Below are 24,568 nucleotides of genomic sequence, written 5' to 3'. Positions count from 1 at the left end.
AATGCCGAGCCACGGTAAATAAAGACCTCGCACGACCGCGAAGAAGCTAACCCGATAAGACTTCGCCGAAGATCTCCAAGGATGGAGATAAATTCTGCGAACTCGTTAATATTCAAGAGCCGAGCGAGATAAAATTATACTTATTTTCCAGGCAAGTAAAGCGAGCATCGTTGATCCACGGCTGTATTAAGGCGAGAAAGATTAATGTATCATTCATATTTGATAAATGAAATTCAATTGTAATAATGTAAGAAATGTATTTTAAAATCGCTCAACTAACATAAATCGAAGTGTAAAAATGATTGCTATAAAATCTCCAGCAATAAAGTTGAATACAGCCTTACTATCGGCTCTATTAAGTAGCAGTATAATTAATTCTCTGTTTATAAAACTTTACGTAACAAGCTATTCAAAGTAAATATCAAGAATAATTTCGATGAAAAAATGAGATAAATATACATGAGGTCAATAGTATAATTCTGAGAATAACATAATATACATGTAAAAAGCTCGAATACGTATTTACTAGTATCCCATAGTATTCTAAATCAATCGATCTTATTTTCATTCATTAAACAAGAGATTATAAACCAAATTAAACATTTTTAAAGACCGTGCTATGTGAGAAACACAATTAATAATAGAAATTGAATAGCATTATAGATCTAGCTTCGACCGTTAAAGGCATTTCAATTTCTATTATTAAGAGATTATAAATTCTTTTTTTAAACTTCCTTTAAAATGTTTTGACGTTGCTTTTGATTATATCTAAAAATATAATATATGTATCTCTTCTGCTATATAAAATCGTATTTTGAATAAAAAGTTGATCATCCTTGAAAAATACCTGCGTCACGAAACGCACCATTCGCGCACTCGTCTTTGTCAGCACAACTCGTGCGCGGATTGGCGAAGTGTTTCGAATTAGAGAGATCAAAGCACGCGCAAACTTTGTTATTAACCCGCGAGGGAGGAGGAATGGGACGCGAGAACGCGGATGGTTATGATGGTTATCGGTACGCCGAAAGCGTACATAAGGGATTGCTGAGTAACGAGATAGCGTCAGCGAGGAGAGGATCGAACGTGTATAGATTCGGTTGTCTTGCGTCTCCGTGATGTCCTTGAGCGGTGCGGATGAGACTCCTGAATTCGCTCCACGAATTACTTACGAAGCACGTGAGGATCTTGCTAAAGACGGAGCCAGCCAGCTGCCACGTACAATTTCTACGAACAACGACAACGACGATGACGACGAAGACGACGAAGACGACGAACATCGCGCCTCTTGTACGTGCCTCGTCTACGTGGCACGATGAAAAGGAATCTTCTGCAGCTCACGCCTTAAATCCTCCTAAAGCGGGTCGCAGGTGTGCGTTAATGAGTCGGGCAACGATAATGGAAACGACGGTACGGCTAAGCACACACAATGGACCGACCGACCGGTCCGTTGTGGTTCTCTCCAGCCATCGATGTCGCGTGAAAATTTGTACAGGCTGCTTCTTTAGCACTTAACCCGTCCTAAGAAACTTACTTTACGCGAACAAGGTAAACGCATTCGATGCCGCAAGTTTCTTTCCTACATATACGGGTTCCACGATACGAAGAACAAGAAATGAAATATATCGCATATACATATTTCTGAAATAATGTAAGTCAGACCTCAATTTAAAGATCTGTATCACCGTGTTCTTTTAACACTCATCCTTTCTGAAAGAGAGTCCACTTTATGCATCGTTAAATATATTCAGAATATAATTTTGTTTTTGCAATCTTTTTATTTCTTCAGATGCTATTTTAGCCAAAACTGGATTTTAAATATAATTTTATATTACATAAACACATCCAATCGTTATTATTATAGGATATATGTGACTTTTTCGTCAAAGACGTAAAAAAATGTAATTTCTGTGCTGAAAAAGGGCACGGAGATACAAGATCAGAACGAAAAGAATCGAGGACCGGTTCTTCCGGCGCGATGCGATTTCCATCTATTAATAGACAGCATAAACACAGTAGAATGACGATACGAGGAGGCTCGCGCGGCGAAGAAAAACAAGCTTCACGGATGACAGCAACGAGAAGACATTGATGGCCGCCGGTTGTCGGTTACGTGCGTCGAATCACGATGCAGAATCCCTCCCGGTGCATTCGTCCGCGAAAGAGCGCCTGCATGTTCCCGATTTAATTGTATGCTAATGCCGCGCGTTCGATCCAAGCGTGAAAGCAGGAGCCGCTGCCGAGCGTTCGTTAATTAAAACCTGGATGATCGAGAGGCGGAGACTCGATTTGCGAGTCGTTGTCGCGTCTAATCTAGGCAAGATATTCATTAATTCGTGTTACAAAGGTTTTCTGTCACCGTGAAAGATACACGCAGAAAAATACTTACTTATGCAAGTAGTAATTACTTATTTCAAATATTTCAATAGTTCATGCAACTGCAAATCTATAAGTTCATCATAAACATCAAATTTAGTCAAATGTATTTTGAATCCTAATAAGTTTAATACTTCAATCAAGATTATTGAATTAAAACAAATTCTATTTACTTATTACATAAAGTCGCTTTTTCGATCAATTTTATACGAGTAATATCCTTCAAAAGAAAATTAATTTTTTTTTTTAGTACATCATAATGAGTTCTTCTAAAATTTATAATAAGTATATTTTAAGATTATTATCAAGAAAATTCTTTGTTAAAAATAATCGTTATTTAAAAGGAAGAAAATAAATTGAGTAATCAATTTTCTTAGCGATAAAATATTTTTCTGTGTGTACGAGAATAAATCTCGTCCATCATTAAAACTATTTTTTGTGCAAATTACACCGGGCGATATTAATTCCAATTAGCCTAACACGGTTCCTCGTTGGGAGCAGATGTAAGATATCGGAACGATACTGAAATTTGTTACTTTCAGCTCGCTATTACTGCGTTGTGGCAACAACACGTGCCTACAAGTTTCGAACGAGTTCGGAATCAACCGTAATATATTTTTACCTTTTCTCTTTCTCTCTCTCTCTTTCTTTTATCAAATCGTCCCCCGTCTTACTCTCACGATATATCGTTGCGTGACCTTGCACATAAAATATCCCTCGCAGCTATCGAATTATCGAAGCGAGAATATCTCAGCGGCGGTACCAGAGGAACCGTCGCGCAAAGTACCGGCTGGGACTGTTTATACATGACGAGGGTGAGGGGGGGAGGGAAACGTCAAACGTGTCCGCAAACATGGAGAACCCCCTCCCTCCCAACTGCTATCCAATCTCCCTTTCGTTCTCGCTGTGTGTTTCGTTAAATCCCATCCTGGGCCGAAGCGAAGCTTTTGTCGCCAACACGAGTCGTCTTTGAGGGTCAATGTCAACGGCACACTGTACACTCATCGATAGCGAGAGCCCGGTTGGACGATGCTTGGAAGGGTGCGATTTCGGGTGTCATGTTCAGGAACGCGCCTCCCCCTCGCCCCCTCCCCTAGAGAGAGGCAGTCGCTGAATTGTTGCATTGCTTTGTGCGACACGGCACTCGACTGACTCGTCAACGAAACCGTCACCGGCGAATCGGGAGAGAAAAGCGAATGACAATCGTGGGAGAATGCGTTTGTGGTAGTATAGCTAGTTACACAGAGAAGAGATCGTCTCGTTTGTATACAAGGCTATCAGTTAACAAAAGTGACATTTGATTACGGGTGAAATAAAAAAAATATTACTGCTCTGCGTAACGGGCGTTAATAACGAATTTTATATACGATGTATATCTAACAATATAAAATTTATAATTATATAAAGCTATATACGTTTTCATTGTAAATCGAATTTTGCAATTTGATTTTACGGCATGTGAAATCGCAGGGAGCCGATCACTTAGATTTGTCCAGACGAAAGAAATGGTTTAAAGAATACCTACAGCCGAGTATCGACGGTAGTTGCAGTTAGGAGGAAAATCGAGGCAATGTCGAAAACGAGAGCCATCCAATAAACCGAAATAGAGTCGGCGGATAAGGAGCTTTTTTTTCCTCGTCGGGACACGTACGCGCGTGAGAAAAAGGAAGTCGAACGATCGTGTAAGGAGGTCCTTGTAAGCGGACTTATCCCCCGACGCGATAACGGACCCCCGAATGAATCTCGCTAAAGAGAGAGGATTACCTGAGAACTCGTCTAAAGGTTAATCCCCCCCCTCGACCGCACCTCGCAGTTATACAGCGCAGGGAACTCCTCGGATTATATGCTCACGTGTTCCAGAAAGCACGAATTCTCGCCAGATTTTCAAGTGGATTCTAAGCTCCGTCATTTCATTTCGAATATCTGAAATTCTCATTAGTTAGTACCTCTTTCCGAGTAAACACTGAGGATAATATAAACCAATATATTCATAGTTGATTCTTATATTTAAGGCCTCGATAGTCTAATGGCTTAGAACACTCGTACGGAATACAAAAGATCTCGACCGAAGTTCGACTCCCGACAGAGGTAATATTTTTCGCAATTTAATTACAGTTTTCCAACATATTAACATCTTTATAATATGATGCCTGAGCATCAAAATTATTAAAATTACTTGTCTATTTATATATAATTCGCGAGTTTACTACAGTAGTTTAATCGCGTTTATATAATCCGGAAAAGAATTCAGCGCGCAATTCGAAAGACTATAAACATGCATGGTATATATGCAAGTACATATATAGTATATTTAGTAATTCAAGATTGAACTATTTAAGCATTAAAGACTTCGACCGTTATAAGCATTTTAATATTGATTTTGTTCTCACATAAATGGTCTAAAATAATATTGTCTTATATTTAAGAAGACTGTCTTAAGTTAGTTTTAAGACGTCGTGAACTAATCAGATCTAATAATCGGTTTTTATTTTAAAACAGCCTTCTGATTGGCTTATGACAACTTAAGATTTCACTTAAGACAGTCTTAAATATAAAAATTGACTATGAATACCGACTAGAGAACCGTATTAGCATCTTAAAATAACCTACTATCAATACCGATCATAGATCGTCAAGATTTAACAAAATAATTCATCACGGGAATATTTGCTGTCAAAATTTTGAAATTTTACTTCGAATCGTTTTCTCGTTAATTTAATAGATCTAAAGCCGTGATAAGCAATTATTCTAGAGATATTTTTATTTAAAAAATATATATTTGAATATATCGAGTATCTTATCAAATACAGACATCACACTCAATATTATCTATTATTCATACGATGAATATAGCTGACAATGAGAGATATAATTACATACATTTATTTAATAATGTATTAGATTTAAGAAGAATATGTAGCATGTTAGAACATAATAATAGAAAAAAAAAGCAAGTTATATATATATATATATACACACGAGCGCGGTATTCTATAATTATTTAACAAATTATTGCGAGATGTACTATCAAGTATCAAATATAAACACTGAAAACACGCAAACCGTTTCATATCCATATGTTACGGTACATGCCGCAGACGAGAGGCAAAGAGATGAGAGATAAAGAGATAAGAGGAAAGAGAAGAGGAGAAACGTTTTCGCTATAATTAAATGTGGCTGGTAAAAGTTTCCCCTATTTTCCGAGGCGCGTAGCCGCAAATTGCATGCGAGCACCAAACGAACAGTGTATCGTGCACGCGAGGAAAATGCGAGCTGCGTCTCTCTCTCTCTCTCTCTCTCTCTCTCTCTCTCTCTCTCGAAGAGAACACGACGTTAACAAACCAATTAGCAGTAAACCACCCCCAGGCCTGTAATAATTTACACACTCGTGCACAAAGTATACATATACGAATGCGAGAGGAGGCGCGGCGGCGAATCTCTCGTCTGGTTCTCCTCGTCCTCCTTAACTCTCGCCTTCGAGGAATCCGATGAGACGGACGGCAGAACGAGAGAAACGCGCGAGAGCAGATGGGGGCGCGGGCGAAGATAACGGGATCGCGTAAATAAGGATCCGGGCGTTGCCAACGAGCGGGATGGCTGGTTGGCTGGCTCACTGCCTGCTTGGCTGGCGTTTTAGGCCGGTGATTTAGCCGGCGGGTCGTTGCAGGAACGCGATACAACCGACCGAACGTGTTTTAGAGAATACCACCCGCCTCTTGTCGCAGCATCCGCTACGCGCGTCTCGAGAAAAAGGGGATGTAAAGAAGCCGCGGGAAAACATAGGTGAGGAGGAAAAAGGAACACAAGATTGAGATTTAACCGGAGTCGGGAGTGGCTCCTGCGGGAGAACTTCTTCGCGCCATCGAAGAAGCTTTGCAATATACGAGACCGTCTGCTACCCTCCTGGGAAACGGGAACGACATGTTTGTCGCTTGCGATGCGATACATTCCGCTGCAATTGTCAACGGTAATGTGACACGTGGATCTGCATTCGCTTAGGGATTCCCTAATTTAATTAGCATGTATGAGATATTGCGAGATTGATATGCTTTCATTTTACGGCAATTTAATAATTTGGATCGGCTTCATGAAATGAAATTCATGTTCTGGATTTTGTAAGGGCTTATTTATGTCGCTTGCTATATCCAATGCATTTTAAGGATAGCGATTTCGATATTATTTAATTGTACTCAATAAAACATAATGCGACTAAGAGAAATCGATGACATTTTCATACAATCAAGTATATAAGCTATACAGAATATATAGATAACTTTTTTATATCAATAGTGAAAATTGTTTCTTTAACTTTTTATGTAGATTTCAGAAAAATATCTTGCAATGTATCATATTATTAATTACTGCGACATTTCTAATAGACGAACAACGAAAAGTTCTATTCTTTTAACGTATTTGATATTCATATAAGTTAAGAAAGATAATCATATCGACAATGTGAGGATGGCTGCCTTTTGACACATATTCAAAGTATCCGTACGAACTTATGCGAACAGGATATTCTGGTATCGAATTACGTATTCCGTAACACGCTCATGTAACGTTATAATACCACGAAGCCTCTCTCTGTTTCTGTCGAGACAATGAGAGGGTTCGGAGCAATCTTCCATGAGAAATTCGAGCCCGGATCGAGTCACGCGGATCGGTACGAATTATGATCATCGAAAAAAAGACCGTTATAACGTTGGGAAGCCTTGCCAACGCGAAAACGATTTTTGTTATCGATCATAATGCATGAAATATCTACTTGGCTTTAATTTGTATTCATATTCCCCATTTATTACATTCAATATTTTATAATGATAACCGCAAAATTACGTTTAATGCGGAATATCAACTATCGCTCTCATATCACGTCGATAATAAGACATAATTTTTTAATTATATTACATCCAGAATTAGATAAATAAGCATTGAATATTTTGTCTTTAACTATCCTTACTGTAACTATATTTTATTTCATTAAGATTTTTAACATTTAAAATGCTATAAGCGAGTACCTTAATATTTATTTTAATTAAAAACGCATTGCTATAGAAATAATTAATTAAAAATAAGATCACGCGACGATATTTTCGATCAACCACAATTTAGCTTGAGTTAATTATACTACTTGTAGTGCAATTGAGACGCTCTCAAATCTGATCCCCTCCACCCTCCTCTCTCTCTCATCCATTAATTGAGTCGAAAACGAAAAGTTGCGACAAGCGTACCTCACAAGAGCAGAACGTAATTTTCTTAATTACCGCAGTTCGGCAAACCGACCGAAAACGCGACACCATCTCCGCCGTAATGCCGCCCGTCACACATCAGACGAACTTAATGCAATTAAACTTACCAGGGAGATGTAATTTTTAAGTATCACCGTTCCCAAAAGTCAAGAGCACGTGAAACTCTTCCGCCAAGAAATTTGCGCGATAACTATTCGGCTTATTATCTTGAAAAACTTATCACCTCTGGAATTTCGACAGTTTTATCGATTTTCACGGCCGAGCGTTAATTCTATCCGACTGAGAATATGTTTAACTTCCATGTCGGAGAAACTTTCAACATGAGATTTTTAAATAGTGGCATAGTATACACATATTGATGTTTGAATACACTTTTAAATTTAATTTGAATACATTAAAATTAATTTAATTTAATTTAATTTAATTTGACTAAATTAAACTAAATTTAACTACGATGTAAATAATGTATTATTTCCTTGGTAGTTATCGTACGTTTCAATATTAATATGTGATCATGAATTTAAATTTCTCGTTAAAACATGTATTCCTAAAAAGAAATAAACATGAATTCAAATTAATTTACAGTATTTCAGACTTCGAATTGCCTTTTACCAACTATTTACCAACTATGTACCCATTTACTGTACTGTACCCATTTGAAACTGGTTTCAGCGAGATCCGGTTGAACCGGGTTATACGATAAAACAGGAACCGTGTCGGAAACAATACTGTCTTCATTCGCGCAACTACCGAACGACGAATCGCAACGTTCTGCAAGAACTGCATCTATTGTGCCCAAACATAACTTGAATTTTTCTAACGCGATTTGTATTCATGACCTCTCATTGGGGGCTTTCAATATGCAAGCGGGCTCGTCGACGCGATAAAATTTCGCCTTCGCGAAAAACTGCGTCGAGACGGTAGGAAACCACGCGAAGAAACGAACGGAAGAAATACAAAGGAGAGGAAGGAGGACAGAATGACTCGGCTGCAGTTCATGAATGTTAATGACGTACGAGTAGGCGAGGCGTCCTATCTTCTTCTCTTTACCCCTCCTCACCCGCTTCCTCCACACCATCTTGTACGATCCATACATATTTGCATGAATTTGGCAAACAGCTCGTTACGAATGCGACGAATACTATATGTATTCGCGTACGTGCAAACGTGAGCGAGTGCGTGAAACACGTATGTTTGGGTCAACGTGTGAAGGCCGTTCGGCGTCTTGCGCGAGTTCGCGAGCTGAATGTGAAACCGAATTCATTTTTGACTCGCAATTATCATGCCTTGTCACGAGCTTCGCACCGAGTATCGTTGACAGAGTTCATTATTATCCCCGACCTTCGCATCGATTATCTCGCACGTCGAAAAAACATCTAGTACGAATGTATTATACCATTAGCCGAACGTTTCATTTACAACTTCTTCTAATAACGAATCTTTATGTCGACATCGAATGCTGAAGAACTTTCTGAAAAATCCTGAAAGTTCTAAAACGAAACGTACACTGTTAAATTCATAATGTCAAATATTTGAGTTATTTTTTATCATGCCTATATATAATTTGAGTTACTTTTAATAATTTCTATAAGTCGCCACTGTTCCTATTTAATATATCGTTAATTAAACTAAACTAATGAAGTTAAACAATTTAATTCAAGAAATTATATTAAATTTGATTCAAATTTAGTTTATTATTTAAGTGCATACGTTAATATGAACGTTGTTTACTTTGAACCATCGAAATGGATTGGTTTACATTTTAATATACATGAAAGTTAAAGATAACAAAATGTTATTTACTCAGGAAATTAGGTTACCACTGCTCCTTTGATATCTAACAGTTTGCATCACAGAAAGAACAATTTTGATGAAATATCTAAAATTTAGGTAGCTACAGATTTAAAAATAATTTTGTTGGACCATCAAAATAATTAATACATAGAAAACTCAAACACGATGAATAATGTTGATATTCTAACAATCAGCTTAAGCGTTCTACATAATTATTTTCATAGTCTAACAGAATTATCTTTACATCTAGCTAAATTTTTAGAAACTTCAGCAAAATCATTTTTTCCGTGAGAGACGGTTTGCCAAAAGAAGCATCTTCTTTTAAATTTTATCTCAATTTTTTATATAAACTTTCTTGTTGAGATTATAAAGATTGTTTAACAAAACATGGGCTTCTAATAAACTGACATTATTATTAACGCGATATACCGAGGGATAAAAGTTTCAACTTCGTGGCAGTCACCGCGGGTGTTGGATGTAATGAAGTCTAATCCTTTTATAAACTTGCGTCCTTCGTATCTATGAGAGAATAGTGAAGAAGACAACGAGCCTTCGTTTAGCAAAAAAGTAATTTAAACTCGCGCCATGCGGAAATTACTTTTTGCGCGTTATCTACAAGAATGAAGATAAGAAAGAAATGTCTTTTCCTCTAGCAGCTTTGTGAACAATTGTCACTTTGTACTTTGAGATGACACAACCTTTTTTAATGTCGATATTCGAGTCTTATAAGCTACAACAATTTTCTTCTATTGTTGAGAATTTCTAAGAAAATATCTCTGAACAATATTTAATTATTTTTTGTTTATTATTCTTCATATTTATTTTTATTTAATTATTCTTCATATTTATTACGCAACATTGAGTAGGTATGATATAAAAGTTCAAGATATGACGGCGAAAAAAAGTATAATAATACTCTTAAAATAACTATATAACTTAGTACCTATATAGTATATGACGACGATACTTGTAAGAGCACCGATATTTTAATTATCAATATTTCGACGAAATATCGATGCTATCCATCGTTAATCGCACTGTTTTTCTATAATAATTAGCATATCGACGACCGGAATGCTTTTTCAACAGAAAGGAAAAAAACGCGACCGATAATAACGCGAGAATCCCAGTTGGATTTTCAGACAAGGAACGAGAGAATGTATCCCCTCGAAGGGAATTTAATTAAGAGCAGCTTCCACCTTTTCAAAAAGAAATGCGCGCGAGAGGAAGGAATATCTCGCCTTGTCGTCTTTAAGGCATCCTTGGGGCGTTTCTCGGCCTCAGGGTCGGGGTTCAGGGTCAATCCCCAAACTCGTCGCTCCTCTCGCAAGTTCCCTGCGCCCTGTCGGCTTACTTCTACCATTACTTCACGATTCTTTACAGGAGATGTCTCCGCTGCAGGCGGATGTGATTACGAGCGCAAATGTGCTTTTTCTTTGGAATATATTTCACGTAATAGCAGTAGCGTCGTTATATCGAAAATTACATTAACTCGGTCATATTCATCGCTCATGAAAACTAATTACGTCTTAATAACGTTTAATTATGTAATTAGGTCGACATGTGTACGTCATAAATTAAATTCAATATCAAGTTAAGACCACGTTCAGTTAAATATTAATCTATAGTTAGATGCGAAATGTAGACTCACAAATTTAATTGAAATTTTTTTTTTAAGAGTCCTTATCTGTTTAACACAAAGTGTTTTAATGATGCTCATTGAAACCGATTCATTTGATATATCGCTGCAAATTGCATAGACGTGATCGTACACAAACGGTTATCAGTTCGTAACGTGTATAAGCGCAACGCAAGCAAGCAATTCGTTTGTGGAACGCAATCGGTGAGTGTTAATCCATACGCGTCTGCTCCAAGCTTGCAATTATAGACAGATTAATCACGATCACGCGCATGCGATCAACAGCTCTGCAATTTGACTACCTCTTCGTCTGCCACTCACTTTCGGATGATGCAAATGATATAACGGAACTAATTGATCGAAAATTTGAAATGCAAATTTCGTCGCGTGAAATATTTCGAATATAAATTCCTGCAGACGTGACCGTAATTAACGCATATCTGTGTTAAATAAACAAATATCTATTGTGTAAAACAAAATCGAATACGATGCCAAGACGTGTAAATGTAATTCTATTTATTAAAGCAGGGTACCAGCAAAATCGGGTTAGTCAATTCAAGGATAATTCCAGGACATTCCAGGTAATTGATGGAGTAAATCCTGATATTTCCAGAATTTATCCCATCGATTTGCAATATTATATGCTTTGTATTTAAATTAGAGTTCTATACGAATGAATTAAAACGCTAATTTGGAACAATATTATTTATTGCTTTATAAATATCTAACGGATATTTCGTCAACAATTTTTCTACTATGTTCTATTATAGACAAATTCAAATTTTTCATTTTCTATTGGTAACTTATTGCATCTTTAAGGGAGGACTTGTATCTAAATACAATTTTTCTTATTCTTTTTTCTTTTATCACGCTCTAATTTTTTTAGAATGAAAGAATGATAAATTCCAAGCAAATTTCAGAGGTTTTCTAGGAATTTTCCAGAATACATAATTCCAATAAAATTCCAGTATAATTCCAGGATCCAAGGATATTCAAGGACCGCCATATAGACACCATGTAAAGGATTTGTCTAAAAATTATCGTACACTTTTCCGAAAAGTATAATCCCTCACTTACTTTACTAGCCAGATTTAACTGCCACAGCCGTAATTTAAGATATCTTATCGTTATCACAAACCTAGACTCGAGACGTTCTTGAGAAAGATTATACGTTTAACGTTGCGATGAAAGCTGCACCGTAGGAGTTTACGATATTAGTCTCGTCAATTTTTTCCGCAACGCGTTTCGTGCAATTTGCAAATTCAATGCACGCTTTGTCGGAGAAACTTTATAGTATGTGGAACGTGAATGCTCGTAATAGAAAACAAGTACGCGCAAGTACGCACAGATTAAGACTAAAATGTCTGTGAAGAATATTGCAATTTTAGTATCTCTGTATTCTTTTTTATTTTATTCTTCCTTCTTTTAAAGAAAAATCCTATTAAAACAATTTGTAAAAATTAATCCCCTCCTCGCAACAATTTCTTTGTACTTAAAGCAATTCCAAAGTTCTCACAAATTCCCCATTTAAAAATTCAGATTATTCTTGACCGTTTTCAATTTCCCTGATATTTCCTTGATTTCCAGTTTCGTGACAACCTTAAATTCGCTTTCAGATTCAAGCTATTAGAACCCCACGATTCTCTTAATAGTTATGCGAGCGTACATGCGTTTCTGTAACGTCTAAATCGGACCGTGAAAATAGGAGAGAGGCGAAATAAAGACAAAATTTATAAGCCCGCAAAAAATTGTTCGGTACGCCCTCCAATAAATATTTACGCATGAAAGATGTCGCACGAAAAAAACATTCGCGGGATGTTTTGCGAGGGTAGTGAATGTCTACGGATGGTCGTGAAACGTTCCGTCTGCGATTTATTCCCAGTTAAAATCCGAGCCCTCGGTGAGCTCGTCGCGCACCACAGTAACGGCGGAAATTTATAGATCCGCGCGCGCCGGTCTTTCCAAAGATGTCCGTAATAGTCGCAGCGAAGAGAGGAGGTAAACGAAAGTCCGTTCCGAAAAAAAAAAAAAAAAAAGAGGGAAAATGCTATCGTATACGTGGATATAAACGAGCGTAATGTTCCCGAGAATAGCGCCCTATTGCGCTAGATTGCGCGATGAACGGAAGGGGCGTCGATTTTTACGCCCCTCTCCTCTCAACACGCGTTGCGTTACACGCATCGTAACGATCCTCAGAATTTGTGATCAACATCCGCACCGTTGCGATATCGTATCGTGGCTCTCGGAACGAGATTCATACTATAACTACTACCCACAGGATTTAGTAGAATAAAGATGAGCTCACACATAATTGCACGGAGAATCTCGAACGTGCGATGTATGTACGTACATAGGTGTGAATTAATCCTTTGACTTCGTTCGCATCTCTTTTTAATTGCGGGACATAAAACGCGGTGAATGTGTTAGGAGGATAGGGGGACAGAGTCCGGAACAAAGGAAGTTCGTGCGGAAAATTTGCAACTTCGCTAAATTTTACGCCTTCGTGCTAACGACGTAATTATATTAGAAATAGGAGCGTTAAGAATAATGCCAGAATAGTACCGACACACTATTATTATTATTTACTTCCCTGTTTCAAAAAGAACAAAATTTTTTAAATACGCGACATTATTGTTTAAGATACTTTAAGATTTAACAAGGAAATAAAATATTCAATTTAAAAATGTCTATGACTCGTAGTCCTTTGCTTTAATTTATTATCATTTGAATCGTTTGCTTATCTTGTTAATATAAAAATATCTGTTATATCATGATTAAATATTAATTATAATCAATTTTGAATCGCTCTGAAATCGTAATAGAATTATTCTTCTTCTAAAGAGAATCATCTGCAATGTCTCAAAAAATTCAAATATTAGAAAATAAAATAAATGCAATCCTTGAAATCGTAAAAAAGTAAGAGATATTGGTCAAGATGTCGAAAGATCAACAAGAAATATATCTGATATGTTAACCGCAATACAGAAGTTAACAGAGATTTTTAGAGAAGGTAGCAGAGATGACGAGCGAAAAGATGCACAGGCAACCGGGTGCGGGTTTTTAGCAGCATCCTCTCGACTTTAAATGCATCATGGTGGCGTGATTCCATGCCGTTGGCCTTGGGAGCTGCTAGGCTCCTCCTCGCTCGGCGGCCCTGAGAAGGTGGCCACGGTCAAGGTTACAAGCATCCTCCCTTCTCTCTCCACTCTTTCGTATTCTTCTCCCTCTTCCCCAACGTTAGTAATAGCTTGTGCATATGTGCACGCATCACACACGCACGCACATCACAAACGTATACACAACAAATTCCAACGGGTCCCGGCCACCCTACTCGTAACGCAACCTAAACTCGCCGTTGCATCTTGGTACATGTGCACTCGCCTTCAGGTACCCGCCGATTGTGCCCGAAACCGAGAATGCCTGAAAACCTGAAGATCTTGCCTATAGCCGTCGCGTTCGAAAAATCCTTAAATTAATTCGAACGATACAGAGCTTCCAATAATTATGACGTATTTAAAATATTAGTACATTAACAATAATAAAATGCTCTAAATAATATAAATTGAAAATATATAAAATGACAGGGTATTGAAGAGCCAACCGCAGAACTTGTTGCGTAATATTATTTTATATTCTATCAATAATCACATTAAGTTGTTATTCAAACCTAATCTCGTCCAGATTTTGAATTTGCGATTTGAATTTATATTTTTAATTTATAATGTATTTATTTATATTATTAATTCAAAGAATTCAAACAATACGCTAAAAATATGCCAAAAATAGTGTTAACTAACATTCACTTCATATGTATACACATCATAAATTCAATATTTAAACATATTACAAACTTAATTGCTTCCTCGACTTTTATACCAACAATTTTTTTAACGAATAAATTTTTTAAAAACGAAATTTCTGAAATAACATTTTATAAAATTATTCAAGAATTATCGATTAAAACACTTTTTAAAGAAATGCTATTAACTAGAGAAGATAAAGCGTTTTCCAACTTCATCATGCATTATTCGTCACGCTTGCTTATCCTGCAAATGGCGAGATAAATCGAGTAAACTCTCAATCGAGTCGAGCAGATAGACAGCGTAGGTCAGAAGTTTAGAAAAATTCGGGGTTTTATAACGCGATGAAGCAGGCCCAGAAAGAGAGAGTTCCCGGCCCGTCGAACTGGAGGAACATAAACAGAAATAGGACAGGTTTCCAAGGTTGCATCTATATATAGGACGCACACACCCATACGACGCGCATATATATGCGAGGAGCGAGCCACGTACTATGGATTGGAGCGCTGTCGTAATCGTCGTGGTTCTCTCTCTCCCCCTCCCCCCCCTCTCTCTCTACCCTTCGTCTTCTCGCTCTCTTACCGGAGGTCTAGAGCAACCTACATGCGTACGCGGCTATACACACGTACGCACATCGCACACACCATGTCACGACGCCGCTCTATAGAGAGCAACCTACGCGCGACGAGAAAACAGACCAGCGGCGTTCATTCATGCCCTCTCGAACGCACGTCCAGAGGAGTTACTTTACGATACGCGGACGTGAACAACGACTCGCCTTCGTTTCCTCTACGACGACGCGACTCTTTTATATTTCTCTCATGCAAAATATACCGCCGAGTATAAATCGTCGCGTCAAGGAAAACAAATGTATTATAATTTTTGACTCTGTGTTGCGTCGCGTGACGTTAGAATCAGTCAAAATACACTCTATGTTTAAAATCTTACGAACATTAACCCGATTGATTGACCTAGAATTCGAACACGAGGGAAAGAAGAAGAAAAATTGTAACGTAATACTTTTTTTCGAACATAATGTTGTCGATGCTATCTTTATGCAATATCGTCAAGGTTAAGTAATTATTTACATTTTTAACGCGCCAACTTGAAATTGCCTGATAATTTTTTTTACGACAAAGTACAAAAATAAACTATTCTTATAGAAAGACCTTGTCATTTAAATAAAATTATTCTTGCAAATTCGAGAAACGTATAGTAGTTCGATACTCCAATTTTGATAGTTCAATTTTATAATCGATTATGAAATAATGTTGGTAAAATTTTAAACAAAAAATATTTCAGATGTTTTAACAAAACTTCTGCATCGTGAGTTAAAAAGACACCGAATTCATTTCACGCAAACTAATGTTCTCTTTTGATGTAAAAACTAACTACGGCGGCGAGTTAAACAAAGGAACTGCCGATGATCGCAGTACGCACAATATGAAACGTTAAAAAATTTTAACAAAGGCAATAAAATTCGACTGAATAAAATTTACCGAGTTCATTTGCCAATGCAACGTTTTAACAATTTCACAGTTTAAATTTGTCCAATTTAAAATTTTAGTGCAAAAAAAAAAAACGCGCAAGATTCATATTAATGTAATACAGATGCAAGCTTCTTTTCGAAGAAGCGAAGTTCCGATTAGTTTTAGAACATTCTGTAAACTTTGATTTTTTTTAAAACTTCCTACCCGTAATAAGATCCTCTTTCTTTGAAACGCTCTTGAAAAGTGGCATGGAGCCGCGTGCATATTTCAGAACTTCAGTGAGTGCGCGAACCGGTTCCGCAAACCCTTTCGCAAAACCGGCGAGCAACGATTAATATTAAAAGTCAGTAGAGCGAATTAATCGGCGGTTGGGACCGCTATCGAATTTACGCAAACTCCGGCGTCGTTTCTGTCCCTTCCCCTTCCTCGAAAATTCTTGGTGTGGAATTTCGCGAAACGACGAATCGAAATCGATTTGTCTCTCCACCATGTCCGTAAAATCGAATGTCGTTGCTACTTTGCGAGACCTTGACGTTTATTCGAATACTCGCAATGCGCAATACAGTTGCCATACAATTTCAACAGGTTTTTTTCAGGAGATTCTAGATAGTCTAGATGTAGCATAATAGATGTAGCAAACCTTTTATCTGAACCGAATGCCAACAACTTTCCTATTGACTGTTACTTCGATCATTTTTTTACTTGATGGCCTCACATGATGTAAGAATATAAAATGTTTCACTCACAAAATACGCAGTATTGAACAATCAGAAAGTTGCCACAAATGCAAAAAATGATATGGCTCCTCCTACGATCTGTGACATATTCAAAGTCTCACAACAAATGCTTTGAAGCGTTTGATTGACCAATTGAAAGAATTTTGAACAAATTGACCAATCAAAAAACGCTTTAAAGCATTTGTAGCACCATTTGCATTGACCGTACCCTAAGTTAAATCATGTTGCTACAAGGTTAAATTTTGATGACTGACTGCTCCAAATTTGACCCCATCACCAACATGCGCAACACCTTAACTTCTTACATCACGGTCTATCGTTCAATAAGCGTTTAGTAATCCTTTCATATAATGTAGTTATTAGAGCAAACATGGCAGACTTTTGAGCTACTCTGATACAACTGAAGCTCTAGCTCTTTTAACTTTCCCTTTTTTTTTGTCCCATTAAAGGCTTCCGCCTTATCCCTAGTCTCAAAAACCAAGAGCTTACATCTTCCGAGAATCTTTGCCATCATTTGGACACCATCTGCCGCGATAGAAATCGCGCGGTACGTTTTTATCTAAATATTTGGAGATCATAAAACGCGGCGAGCGACAAACTCGTAAAAGAAACGACTGGATTAACTGCGGTCCGGTGGAACGCGGTTACGTAACAAGGAACCAAGTAGCAAGTCGAAACCGAATCCAATTTTGCTGCTATGTGTTTACGTAAGGCGAGATTTATTCTTGTGTGGCCAGTGTTTAGAACGACACATTTAAAAATAGAAAATATTCTGGACTTTTTGAATTTCATGATTTATATACGAGTTCTCGTAACAAACTTGCTTTTGCATTGAAAAAGAACGTTCAATATTCAAAAGCGAAACTACTTATTAGTGCTCGAGTCTTTCTTAGCCACACCCAGTTTTTACATCATAAACATTAATATTGTAAGCAGTCTCTACTTTTTGCATACATTCCTTAAATTCCTTAAAATCTATCTATAAGCGATCTATATGTTTTCCAGTTTTTGTGTTTTTGTGAATTGCGTCGAAATACTTCGCTGGCGTCTTTCATTCTCACGCGTCGGCTTTAAGGTGTCGTCTTTCCCGGAAGACACACCCACACCACGACGAAGGTTTCGACGGGAAAACGACTCCCGACGCGTTCCTTCTCATCTATCATTCTTATCCGAAGATTCGGCTTTTCTCTCTCTTTAGTGAAATCTCATTTGAGAGTTTGCGTGAAACTAACGATAGCTTTCTATCTCACAATGTAAAAGTTTTATCCGAAGCATCTAAAAATATCCTTTACTTAACAACAAGAATCTTATTTTAGACCGTAACGTGTGAGAACACGATCAATACTATTAAAATATACCGGTCGAAGTTAGATCTTTTATGCTTAAATAATTTAATGTGAATTATATATATAATATATATGTACTTGCATATATACCATTTGTAGTCCTTCAAACTGCGCGCCGAATTGGTTTTCCGGATTTATAAACGCAATTAAACTACTGGAATAACATCACGAATTAAATTAAATTGGCATACAATTCTTAATAATCTTGATGATACAATCAGGCATTATATATCCTTTATTAAATATTTTGTTTGAACAGTATTAACTTGTCATTTACTTATGGTAAACAAAAAAATTTCAACCAAGTTAATGATTCTTATATAAAAAAATATGTATGTTTACATTTAGTAAATATTCAATTAGTATTATTGAAACAAATACTTAATAAAATTTAACATATTTGTTTTAATGTATTAAGAATTTTTCATAATGGACAAGATCAAATTGAAGTATCAAATTACTACCTTTCCTAAATTTACAAAAATTCGTATTTCAGTAAAAAATTCCTTCTACAAAAATAATTCAGCTTTGCCTGTTATCAAACAAATTTTGAGTTACATTAAAAACGTGAATAATTACATAATATCATTGATGTGCAATGTTAATATTAAAAAAACATAATATATTATCTTATAGAAAAAAAATATAAATATATAGATAAAAGAATGTTGAATAAAAGGGAAGATCCTTTTCTCCTTTACTTATGTATATATATATATATATATATACACACACTGAGAAAAAATACCCTAAATTTCAATAAATATTTATTTCAATAGTACCAACTAAATATTTATTAAATATAAAAATATATCTATTTAGTACAAAAAACATTAATTTGATTTTAACAATCACTTTTTTTTATTATGTAAATATTTATTTATTGTAAGTAAATGTTTAGTTGGCAGTATTCAAATTATTTAAATTTAGGCTATTTTTTTCAGGGTATATATAGATATATGTGTATACATATATATATATATGTATATGACCGCGCGCACACTTGTCAGTTTTCTTTCGGTTCCACAAAGAAATCCCCCGTAGAGAGAAGGATCAAATCTGATGACGTTTTTTGTTCAAGAGACCAATAAGAGAAGAGTACTCACCTCGCGCGATCGCTGAAAAAGTCGACCTTGCTCTTCTTCTTCATGATAGCCTGCGGCTGATGAAGAGGGCTGACGCTGGGTTCGCTGGTGGCCGGCGGCGAGCTGGAACCGGTGCTGGACGACAAGGAGCCGGCCCTACCGCGGCCAGACTCGATCATCTGCGCCTCGCTGGTGCCGCGGCCGTTCGCGGCGACGACGTGATTGCCGTGATTCGGCGGGCCGGCCGACACGGCCAGGCTCGGCCTGGTGTTCTGACGGTTGCGTCGCTTCTTCTTCTTCGCCTCGTTTTCGTCGGGGCGGTTGCCAGGCACGTTGCCGAGACCGGGCGGCATCCAGTCGAGGTCCTTCTTAAGGTGGCCGCGACCGCAGCGGCAGCCGCACGCCTTGAACGCGAGATCGTAGCCCTTCTTCGTCCAGAGATTCTGATGACGTTGACGCTCGGACCAGCTGCGAGCGCGGCCGCAGCTTTTCAGATACGTGAGTACCGTCTGCTCCCAGACGTCGAAGCACTCACGGTGCATGAACTGACCGACCGGACAATTGTCGTTATTGCAGGTGACCTTGACCGCGTCGTGCAGGGCGTTGAGGCGGATGAGGGTGTCGCCGCGCAGACACTCGCCGGTCGGCGTGCAGCAGCGCGTCGTCTGGCTCGGGCCCAGCAGATTATCCATGGGATCGTTAGTGCCAACGCCAACGCCCCCGTTCTCCAAGAGGCCACCGCCGCCACCTCCGTGGCCGCCGTTGGCGTGACGCCGCGGTGCCATATAAGGTGTCCTCTGCACTTCAAGGTCAGATGTTCTCTTCCGTTATTTCTCGGACGTCGTTCTTTCGTCACAGATGACGCCTCGCGATAGATTCGAGCTGTCGCGGATGGTGGGTGCGACGACGAACGCACGCTTCGTTCTAGCCACGAAGATACAGGCTTGTTTTCCTACTTGTTCATCTCCAGGTGACCCACCTCACACGTGTAAAGACACCAAATCAACCGATCTCGCGGGCGACCGGTTCGCACGACTCGGCGATATCCAAGGCGTCGCCTCGCCGAAGAATCAAGGTCATTCGCGTGTCACAACAGGACCGCCCGCGCCGGTCGCGCGATCGGCACACCGCGAGGGGGGAATCCTGCACGGAACACGACGTGACGTTCCTCGATGTCTCTATCGACGCGCTGGGGCATCGGAGTCAAGGTCAGGATGCTAGACCGCGACACGACACGACGCGTCGCGGAGGAAAAGTCTGAAATCGGAAGGTACGCTGGTTAACGTCCTTTCCTTCGTTCGTTCACCGAGTCACTCGACACACGAGCGCGATGTCGCTCCTGCGCGCGCGAGACGACGAGTGTCTCTCGCCCGCCCCGGCTTCTCGAATGTCAGGGTCAACCGCGGCGCCGGAGTACGCGCCGCCCCGGCGTACAACGCAATTTCCAACGGTGAGCGCGCGCGCGCGCGCGCGCGTCGCGTTTCACGACGGACCGCCGCGACGATTTGAATCGGCACACTTTATTAACGGTATACGCGAGCGTGTTACAGTCTTGGACGAAAGGGCATACACGTAGCGCTTGTCGACACCGAGGCTGCCTCACTCCCTCTTCCTCCTTCTCCTCCTTCTTCTTCTTCACCGCCGCCCTTTTTCGTTCGTCCTCTTTCTCTTTCTACCGCTCCCGAGACGAGACGGACGATCACACGGACGCACGAAAAACGCTCGCTCGCACGTAGGGTGCACCAGTCACTGAGAGAAGCCGGCGACGACAGCGGCGGACAGCGTGCCGGCTGCCGTGGCGCCGAACGCGGGCGAGCGCGAAAGTGAGGCCCCATTGGGTGAAAGCGAAAGCACCATGGTGGGGGTCACGGCTAGAGCGCCAATCGATGCGCGCCGTTGTCGCGTACCTCCGCGGGCGCACCACGGCCGCGATGTAGTCCCGTCTCCCTCGCGCTCGCGATCTAGTCCCCTGCTACGCCCGTTTCCCTTCTCTCTTTCTCTTTCTTTCTCTCTCTCTCTCTTTCTCTCGCTCCCATCGCGGCGTCTCTCTGTCCGTCTCACGCGCGACCGCCGCGCCGGGTACCTCGTTGTTATCGTCTCCCTCGTTTCCTCGCCGCGTCTCGCTCGCTCTCGCCTCTCGCTGCGTACCACGCCGATCACACACACAACGACACACGCGCCGTTTTACTTTTCGAACCCGGCCGGCCGGCCGGCTAGCCGAACGCAGCCCCGCGAATATAATTTGGTACTACGCACTTCGCCCGTAGTATGTATGTGCGTACTGCGTGCGAGTATACGTTTTCGCGATACGAAGCGGTCCGGATGAATTCAACGAGGAATTTGTACGTACGTAGTTACGAGGGTAACGCCTGAAACCCGTGCTTCATATTCGTGCCATACCCGAAAATCCTATACGCCATCTATCTAATATTTAGTAAATGCGACGCAATTGCGAAGTTACGTTTCTCGCTCGCGACGAAAGTTATACTCGACGTTAATGAATACTGACAGCATTAATGAGGTGAATATAAATATATCTATATTAATCTATAGCTGGAACCTATGGGTGGCGCTGATTCTGGGATATTTCTCTAATTTTTAAATGATATAATGAATTGGAATAATTTTTTTTACATCTTATTTTCTACAATTTTATTCTAATCATAGACTAGCTATTTATTGTATATTTATGTTAAGTTTAGGTGCTGCAATTTTTTACAATTGATATAATAATGAAAACTTTAATGGGTCCTAAAGATTCGCATATTCCTTCAGCGTCAAAAATATGTTCTTGTTACGAGTTAAATATCCTATAAATAAATAAGCATTATATTGAATATCTTATAAACATATAAATCATTGTTTCTAAACGTTAGGTTAGATTAGCTGTAGCTATCTTGAAGTTCAAAATGAGTTTTTTCAAGTTAAAAATTTGTAATCGAACAAATTGCGTAAATTACGTTTAAATGAGTATAAAATATATATGATGTTATAAAAGATCTATATAAATATCGTTTCATTTTGTGAGGTCTCGAACCATTTTAATTTTAGATAAGCTGACATTTTAATATACCTTAACGTCAAAATCTGCAATCTTCTGCTTCTACATCTCTTCGTAATTTTTTGGCAAACAAGCTTTACGGCGATGTGTTAGTGCAAGTTCCGACCGCCTGTTTCTCCTATCTTGTTCGTGTCCTTTTGACATTAGCTTACCTTCCTGTCTCGTTGCATATCGCGCAAACAATATTCGTGTAAGAGCTTTAAAGCCCGAATAAAGTGAAAACGGAGCCGTGACGTGTGCAAAAGGATCCAAACGACGCTTCATCCGTACGTAACCATGCAACACACAACTGGAATATGAAATTCGGTATTCTAGTGAAATTTCACAGTGTTCTCATGAAGAAAGCTTATTCCTCGTTTTAAATGTAAAAGTAGTACTAGAAACGATGAAGAAGATCATGTTAAAATGTTGCTTCTCTGAAATGAAAATATATTTTTCGCATTCTTCGCTACATCTTTTCATCATTATTTATTCAAGATAAACATAACTTTACATTTATTTTACAGGAATTTCAAACAAATGTACGTAAACGATCTTGTGTTCTCCGTACCGAGAAAAAGGAAGAAACGGAACGGATGATTCACGACGAACGCATTAAAAAAAGATACAAATGATACTTTCCACTTAATCGTCTGTGGGGGCTGTTTCTTTTCCTCGTTACGCATCTACGTGCCGTTGAAAGCATAGGTACGTCATAAATTCGCGAAATGCCACGATCGCGAATATCAATGTGAACGAGATCGTACTAAAGTCCAAAAATGAAGAGTAGCTAACGTTGAAAAAGAATAAAATCAATCGAATTTTATAAGAAACGTATCGCGTGTTGCATCAATATATTGATCAGACGTAAATGCAATCGTAGTTATAGTGAATGTAACTATTTTCTTAAATTCACTTGCTATTTATATTAATAAAAAATATGTTGAGAAAAAACTACAGATTTTCAAGCAGTGTGCGTGACTATTATTAATAGTACAATTTACTATATTTGTATAATTAAAAGAACTATAGATATATAATTATCCTAAAAAATGACTGTAATGAATTAAATAATAAAATTTTGGTAATTGCAATCATTTTTTTCTCTTAGTACCATAAAAACGTCTTTTTACACTCTCTGTTGCTATTTATATTAACTTTCAGAAGGCAGAGATCTATTTCTGAAATCTTACAGAGCTTTCCGTTTTGATTAGGATTTGTTAATTCATTATTTCATTGTATGCTTCAAAATATGAGTACAGTTTCAGCGCCACTATAGCTTTTTCCATCCTGTAAAAGTTAAAAATATTAAGTCCCTCTAATGGACTTTGCTCTATAATTATATATTAAACTCATACTCCAATTTTTGCTCCGATCATTGATAAAGTAAAACATTTTTTGCAGATTTCCTTGGACTCTCCAAACTTGTACGAAATTCGAATACGCAATTTCAACGTTTGTGGTTGTGACCGACATAATTACACGCAGAAAAATTCTCTCAGGTAAGTACCGACGAAACGTGCCGTTCCGCACGTTTATCGCTTCAACGGATCTCAATTTATGCTAATTGCATATTATGAACATTCATATAAGACGGACGGAATGCGATTAGTCAGGTAGGCCAGGTCTTTCGATGCAAATTTTAAGATCAGAGCGTCGGTCGCGTCACCGTCTTTCCAAACTCGTCTTTCTAAATACTATTTTCGATGCCTTCGAGAAAGAGAGAATCTGATATTTTTATTCGATAGAAATTTTGCTACAGCTGACGAAACAAAACACAAAAATAGAAACTAAATAAACCCCCCGTGTATCGAATGTATTGATAAAATAGTTATATTCAAAATTTTGATGTTATATCTGGTATTTGTCAAGAAATTTATATCTGCAAATACGCTGTTAAAATAATTTATCACAAATGATAAATCGGAGAAACATTGTCGTCTGTCGTTTCTCGATTTATTCTCGCGAACTCGTGTTATCGCAAGTGTCAACGAGAGAATTGCACAAACAACGTT

The 24,568-nt window shown here is 38.6% G+C and overlaps 1 protein-coding gene across 1 annotated transcript in view; it reads right to left on the bottom strand.

Annotated features, from left to right (window-relative positions):
* LOC108725531 (headcase protein) overlaps nucleotides 1-20,765 on the bottom strand; it is a 153,796-nt gene extending 133,031 nt beyond the window's left edge. Inside the window, exon 1 of the mRNA XM_018452585.1 lies at nucleotides 19,535-20,765. Within this exon, the coding sequence (XP_018308087.1) occupies nucleotides 19,535-20,298 (764 nt within the window). The 5' untranslated portion in view covers nucleotides 20,299-20,765. The remainder of the gene's footprint in view (nucleotides 1-19,534) is intronic.
* Between the last annotated feature and the right edge of the window lie 3,803 nt (nucleotides 20,766-24,568).

This window comes from Mycetomoellerius zeteki, unplaced genomic scaffold (genome assembly GCF_001594055.1).
Source record: "Mycetomoellerius zeteki isolate Tzet28-1 unplaced genomic scaffold, Tzet1.0 scaffold35, whole genome shotgun sequence".
Taxonomy (NCBI): Eukaryota; Metazoa; Arthropoda; class Insecta; order Hymenoptera; family Formicidae; genus Mycetomoellerius; species Mycetomoellerius zeteki.
Note: the sequence above shows the minus strand (reverse complement) of the source record. Positions and strands in the feature narration are given on the sequence as shown.